General features: G+C 43.1%; 1 protein-coding gene across 2 annotated transcripts; it reads right to left on the bottom strand.

The window, feature by feature from the left end:
• Positions 1–369: 369 nt before the first annotated feature.
• On the bottom strand, positions 370–6,838 carry hpdl (4-hydroxyphenylpyruvate dioxygenase-like). Of its 2 annotated transcripts, XM_034292940.1 has the most exons (6): positions 5,826–6,838; positions 5,525–5,688; positions 4,097–4,248; positions 3,325–3,455; positions 2,829–3,049; positions 370–1,669 (listed from the first exon to the last, which is right to left on the bottom strand). In XM_034292940.1, the coding sequence occupies exons 1-6, from the start codon at positions 6,545–6,547 to the stop codon at positions 1,656–1,658; spliced, it is 1,404 nt and encodes a 467-aa protein (XP_034148831.1). In that variant the 5' UTR covers positions 6,548–6,838; the 3' UTR covers positions 370–1,655. The 2 variants fall into 2 exon arrangements, with proteins under 2 accessions (XP_034148831.1, XP_034148832.1); XM_034292941.1 differs by lacking the exons at positions 370–1,669; positions 2,829–3,049; positions 3,325–3,455 and adding an exon at positions 3,464–3,585.
• Between the last annotated feature and the right edge of the window lie 232 nt (positions 6,839–7,070).

Genomic DNA, 7,070 nt, shown 5'->3' with positions numbered 1-7,070 from the left:
GTAATGCTTGTCCTGATAGCTAGCAAATGGGCATTGGACAATGATGTAGCTTGCTATGGATAATTAAATGGTTAATTATGTGTAGAAAGTTAAGGTTTATCTACAATAATTCTAAATTAGACATCACTGGACATAACCAAAAATGGAACTATATGCCTCTCTTGAATTTCAGCTTCTGCCACCACATGTAACATTTTCTAGAAACACCACTGCTTGTGGGGGAATGTTACAGCTAAGAAATGTTACAGCCATAATCCTGCCTGCTCGTTGCCTTTCCACTAGAATGGTATCTTAGTTGCAACACACACTACAAGGCAGAACAGAATGCAGGTAATACAGACAGAACAGTAAGGTCAACTGACAACTACATCTGTGTGAGAGGTGTTTATTTTGCAAAACATTTATGGCTTGGTAAAATCTCTTTTAACATTGCAAGCTGTGAGTCAAACTGGAAATGTACTAGCATCCAACTGTAACCATGACCGAATCCAAGCAGCTGATTATTAATTCAAGAGAGACCTTGGATACGTTCCAAATGGCACACTTATATTGTCCAAAATGAATGCCCTACTTAGGGAGGACAGTGTGCCATTTGTGTGTGCAGCCATTGGCCTAAGGGAACACAAAAGAGCCATCTGTCCCCGATAAACCCTCATCTACTCACATAGCCTCTATAAGACATCTAGTTAATGCACAGCCCAGGACGGAGGCATGACATTACTGAGCTGCAAGATAAAATGCAGGGATCCACTTCCATAAGGCCTACCATGTGCTCACTGGTGAATAATTCAGCCCACTATGGTACAGTCCGATTAACTTTCAATCAGAACTGTATGGACTGTGGTCAAAAATGCTGCAGTTGGTAGGGCACTATTTAGGACACACCCCAACTACCTCCCCAGGCCAGTTGAGACCCAGTGTGAGGCTTGGTAATCATCAATGTGTTGTGTCGTGACTTGCAATTACCAATTCAAGAAAAGCCATTCTGAAACATTAAATATATTGCATTTATTCATTCTGATTAAAACTTGTGCATTTAAGATGACTGACAGCGTACTGCATGACCCGCATGGGCTTCAGATTCAGCTCACGTGTACTGCAGATCGCCAGACATTCTCTTTTAGAAGTATCCGAACCAGAACCAGAATTCTCAATTACGTCAAGCCTTCCAGGTCCCGATCTAGTAAATAATCCGGAGAACATCCCATTTTTGGGATCTGTCCATAGGAGATCGCTCCCAGTCAGGACAGGTGCCTCCAGGTGCATTCTGGCAAATATTGGAGTGCTTGTTTAAAAACCCAAAACGTCCCTAAGTAAATGCATTTCTAGATAGAAAAGTGGTCAAAATAATTTCACAGAGTGTAATTTCACTTTTAAAGACAAGCTGTGAAATAATTTCACTGTGTGTCTTTTTACACTCCGGTTCCCTTTTTTAAATATTGAAATCTGAAACCTCAAAATATTGTGACTAAACAAAAAGAAATTGGGCCTATTTTCTTGGCACTTTACAGAACTCCAAGCTAGAAGTGTGCAGTAAGTGCCCAATACATTACCAGACTTTATTCATCTCATTAACAAAGAAAATCAGGACCACATTTTTCTAATTGTGAATGTTTACAGCTTGATGTCTGGTTGCCAGCATTTCTTTTGTCAAGTCAGTCCTCGTAAACTGTAAGACACAGTGCTCAATGTTAGAGGTTTGTTTGACACATTGTAAATGTTTTAGTTTAAAAAAAAAACAAAAAACATTGTTTTGTATTAAATTACACAACGTGACCAGTTGTTTTTCATAAATCCTTAAAAGTTTTTAATATAATGAATAGATCATGTCTATAAATGAAAAGGCTTTCTCGACTTAAAGTTGACTAGGTTGCCTAGTGCTCGGAGACTCCTTTCTGTCTACATTTGCATTGCATTGCAAAATAGTAATACAGAAAGCAGCTTTGAAAAGGCTGTGAAGTTGCCATAACCACAGTCAACGGAGGTGATGCTAATTTAGCTATTGCATAACTTTTGACGATACAATAATCAACTCAGGACGTATTGGCACCCTTCATGAAATCGAGCAAAAGTGAAAAATCACACAAATCAATGTTTTGTGTTTGGGAAATAGTGCTGTAAATAAAGCAGAGCCCACGTTAGTAGAGTTTGTAGTCCCAAAATAGGACTCACTTCATGTTCTTCCTTCTCCACTATACATCGTTGTTGATATGATGAATGCATTTTCTGCATTTTCCCAGTCTTCTCCCGTTTTAAACTTTAGGAGGACATGAGGTCCTGGTCCACACCTGCGGAGTACCTGGTTGGGGGGCCCATTGCTGTCCCTGTCCTTGTCCATCTGGTCATACTTCTGACCTAGTCTAATTTTAAATTGACTCTGGATTTAGCCCAGATAAATGTATTAATTATTCCAATTGGACTCTTAATATCTCACCTGGCACAGCCAGAAGAGGGCTGGTCACCCCTCTGAGCCTGGGTCCTTTCTAGGTTTCTTCCTAAAATTCAGCCTTCTTAGGGAGTTTTTCCTAGCCACTGAAATTCAACACTATTGTTGTTTGCAATCCGGGTGTCTCTGTAAAAGCACTTTGTAACAACTGCTGTTGTAAAAAGGGCTTTATAAATAAAATTGATTGATTGAAAATTGATTGTGTTGTTTCCTTGCTGGCATTCCATTTTGCTCAATTTCATGAAGGGTCCTAACACTTCTTGAGTTCAAGAATGTAGTAAATGTCTGGAGTAAATGTCTGGATGCAGTATTTGCAGTATCGAGCAGTTAAACTGCAGACCCCCAAGGCCTAAATCTACATATAGTGTTAGTTAATATTGACCGTTTTGCCTAGTGGGGAGGCTTTCCAGACTTGTGTGTTGCTGTTCAGCTGTGTTCTCCTCTCGGGTCTCTGCCCTCTCTGACTCCATGTAGGCCTGGACAGACCTCCACAGGGCTCGGATGTTCCCCTCCCCGAATCCTGACGCCCCTCTTCTCTCTATCAGTTCCAGGAAGAAGGTATCCTCACAGAAGATAGGCTTGGTGAACACCTGGAGAAGGTATCTGGTTAGAGGGAAAAACAACACAACACTCACATTAATCCCTGTTGCACAATGAACCCACACTATACAGATTCCTCTTCGCAGGTGGCAACCAAACTCAGGTGACGTTAACCCTACGCGACAGTCATCTCAACAGCTAATCAAATGCCCAAACATGGTCTGACCATTCCCACAATCCAATTATTTATTTATAATATAGCGTATTTTTGGCCAAAGGATAAGATACACGAGTGATCTATGGACACACTGTGTGCTAGACACGGTAATACATCTTACCTTTTCCCCTGGGCGTCAATGGCCTGACGGGACAGGTCTGTCTGGCGCAGGTCAGTGTCCAGCAGGATGCCGTACTGAGACAGCACCTGGGGGTCATGACCTGCTTCCTCCATCTCCTTCTGCTTACCCACCTGCCACAGCACACAGGTCAGGAGTCAAAGGTCACGAAAGGGTCATTAGGCACAACAACCACAACTCCTGGGGGACCAGAAATAAACACGGCGATCGACCCGTTTCCTCGGGGACAGACGCCAGCGGCTTCTGCATTTGAATGACACAGACACAATAGCAGTACATGAGTCATACCAGCTGTCTGATCATATTGTTTCCATGAGGGGGAGAGAGATGTCATTAAGTAAGTACATTTCGATTGAACGCGTCAAGTGAACTTCACCTGGGAAATTCATTGAAGGAATCCCCCTAGAAACAAAAACATAGTACAGTAGAATGAGTCATGTAAAGGGGAGTAGAGTGTAAGTGAGTGAGACCTACCTCGGTGTAGTAGAGTGTGAGTGAGTGAGACCTACCTCGGTGTAGTAGAGTGTGAGTGAGTGAGACCTACCTCGGTGTAGTAGAGTGTGAGTGAGTGAGACCTACCTCGGTGTAGTAGAGTGTAAGTGAGTGAGACCTACCTCGGTGTAGTAGAGTGTAAGTGAGTGAGACCTACCTCGGTGTAGTAGAGTGTAAGTGAGTGAGACCTACCTCGGTGTAGTAGAGTGTAAGTGAGTGAGACCTACCTCGGTGTAGTAGAGTGTAAGTGAGTGAGACCTACCTCGGTGTAGTAGGCTGGAGGAGGAGAGAAGAAGTGTACTCCGGCCTGGGCCATGGTCTGCGCTGTGGACACAATGTCCTCTGTGTACAAACCAATGTGCTGGATACCTGGTCCTCTGTGCTGCTCTAAAAACGTTTCCACCTGGTTACTACCTGAAACACACAGGATCCACCTGGTTACTGCCTGAAATACACAGGATCCACCTGGTTACTACCTGAAACACACAGGATCCACCTGGTTACTGCCTGAAATACACAGGATCCACCTGGTTACTGCCTGAAATACACAGGATCCACCTGGGTACTGCCTGAAATACACAGGATCCACCTGGGTACTGCCTGAAATACACAGGATCCACCTGGGTACTGCCTGAAATACACAGGATCCACCTGGGTACTGCCTGAAATACACAGGATCCACCTGGGTACTGCCTGAAATACACAGGATCCACCTGGGTACTGCCTGAAATACACAGGATCCACCTGGGTACTGCCTGAAATACAAAGGATCCACCTGGGTACTGCCTGAAATACACAGGATCCACCTGGGTACTGCCTGAAATACACAGGATCCACCTGGGTACTGCCTGAAACACACAGGATCCACCTGGGTACTGCCTGAAATACACAGGATCCACCTGGGTACTGCCTGAAATACACAGGATCCACCTGGGTACTGCCTGAAATACACAGGATCCACCTGGTTACTGCCTGAAATACACAGGATCCACCTGGGTACTGCCTGAAATACACAGGATCCACCTGGGTACTGCCTGAAATACACAGGATCCACCTGGGTACTGCCTGAAATACACAGGATCCACCTGGGTACTGCCTGAAACACACAGGATCCACCTGGGTACTGCCTGAAACACACAGGATCCACCTGGGTACTGCCTGAAACACACAGGATCCACCTGGGTACTGCCTGAAACACACACCAGTCAGACAGACAGGATAACAATGTGGGCTCCATCTCTAGCCTTGACCCATTTGGTCTATATTTATATATCCACTCTCCATCTCCTTCTCATCACTGTTAATGTATTACATTTAAATTTTGACTCATGAGTAATTTTATGAACAGCTCAGCCTTATGTTTTTGGTGGTACATCTTTTCCTTAATTGACCAAATACATAATATAGGAGACTACATGCAGACATGCCTGAAAGTACGGAAAATAAACATCTGAAAATTACTATTATTATAACTGTCTACAGCATCTTTGAGTCTGGCCTCCATAATACAGTTTTTTTAGTTCAACCCTTCCTGTGAATTAATAAAAGGTCTGAGGGAAGGGGCTTTGGACCTTCTCTTTCATCACAGTTGAAAAGGTGATGCAAAGAATCTTAATGTGGAAAAACTCAATTAGATTAGTCCATGATACAGATTCCACTCCGCAGCATCACCCCTTGAAGAGTAGCCTACCTTGTTCTGGTAGGGACTCTGCAATGACAAACTTGCAGACCGGTTCCTTCTTATCTGGTGAGAGGAGCTGCGTCCCTTTTTCACTGGACTTCCAGTACATAGCAGTTAGACGGAGACCGATGCCATCCTGGCTTAAAACAAAGCCCTCATCCACGTCTTCGTTGCTGCTCACAGATCGGAGACAAAAACCAAAACCATTTACAACTGAGCTTACCATGTCCATCTGTTTGCACATTCAATTGCATTACAAGAAAGACCCAACAATGTATAGCCTACATTTTAATTTGATAACCATTCTTACCTTTCAATGAAAAACCTCTGAAAACCAAAGTTCCTCTCATACCACCGGATCACCTGAGGGGTTAACATTCTTGGGCAAGCATAGGTGATGTGATCAAAGTGGGAGATAGGACAAGATTCTGTATTCTTAACCGTAGGTCTGCCGTTGTTCATCACGGTATCAACTTCCTGAAACCCGGGTAGGAAGCTCCCGTCATATCTAGTCCTATCCACAAGCGTGTGGTTCACATTGCCCACAATGGACTTGACGACCATGTAGGTGACAACTCCCTTGTCGTCACATACCTCCGTCGGGGGCACAAGAAAAACGCAGCCTTGCTTGCGGAGAAACTTGAACGAGCTTTCCACATCCTCTACTTCGAAACAGACGTTACACGCGGTATCGACTGAATACTGAGGATAGACATCGTAGAGACATGAATCCGTACCATTCTTGTACTTTCCTTTTCCAATTTTCTTATTCCATTCTTGTTCAGATTTTAAAGAAGTCCCACTAGTGCTCGATAACGTTGATCCTCCATTTAATCCAAAATGAGGTGAATTTGGTCTTTCATTGACGATGAAAACAGCTGCTCCCTTCTTGAAAGCCAACTGTTTAAAGCTCTCTGTTTCCCTTGTAAAAAATAAATTAAATTTAAATTTTTGAACAAGGTCATACGCTACTTTATCCACATTTCTAACGTGGAGTGCTATGTGATGCAATCTGCTCACGAAGGCTGCCATTTCCGTGTGACGTTAATTTGGGGTCGCGTCATCTGGGAAATTTGAGTGGCCATAATCCTATTTTTATTATTGCCTATGAAATCAAACCCTGTTAATTACCTGCGTTAATAAGCGTACAAAATTAACACCTATAAAAATACGTGTCTTAAACCACGATGTTTCGGTTATAATTAGAGTCCCGGCCCAAAATGCCTAATGGTTAATGTATTAATAATTTCCCACAATTGACAAAAATCGAAATTAATTTATATGAAGACAATAAAGCGATGGAGAACACAACCACCTTGTCAGGATATCAGACACCTCGTGGTACATGCGGTAGCTGCAGTAATAACCAAGCATCATCTTTCCATTATCAAAGCCGGTCAGAGCCAATGAGGGAACGTTATTTAGGAACAGCCCTAATGTGTCGATAAACCGAACACCTGTCAATCACGTCATGCCGTCATTCCGCTATAAACATAAAATGATTAAATGAATGACAGTTGTAAGCCGATGTAAAACTAGTCTTTATTTAAAAAAA

This window comes from Esox lucius, chromosome 6 (assembly GCF_011004845.1).
Source record: "Esox lucius isolate fEsoLuc1 chromosome 6, fEsoLuc1.pri, whole genome shotgun sequence".
NCBI lineage: Eukaryota > Metazoa > Chordata > Actinopteri > Esociformes > Esocidae > Esox > Esox lucius.
This window is presented reverse-complemented; position numbering and strand designations above follow the sequence as displayed.

Excerpts from the sequence above, each read along its gene's own strand:
- hpdl (XM_034292940.1), bottom strand. The coding sequence starts at position 6,547 with ATGGCAGCCTTCGTGAGCAGATTGCATCACATAGCACTCCACGTTAGA. Across the intron at positions 5,689-5,825 it reads CAGAGGTTTTTCATTGAAAG|CAACGAAGACGTGGATGAGG; the intron begins GTAAGAATGGTT and ends ATCTGTGAGCAG. Across the intron at positions 3,050-3,324 it reads ATTGACGCCCAGGGGAAAAG|ATACCTTCTCCAGGTGTTCA; the intron begins GTAAGATGTATT and ends CCCTCTAACCAG.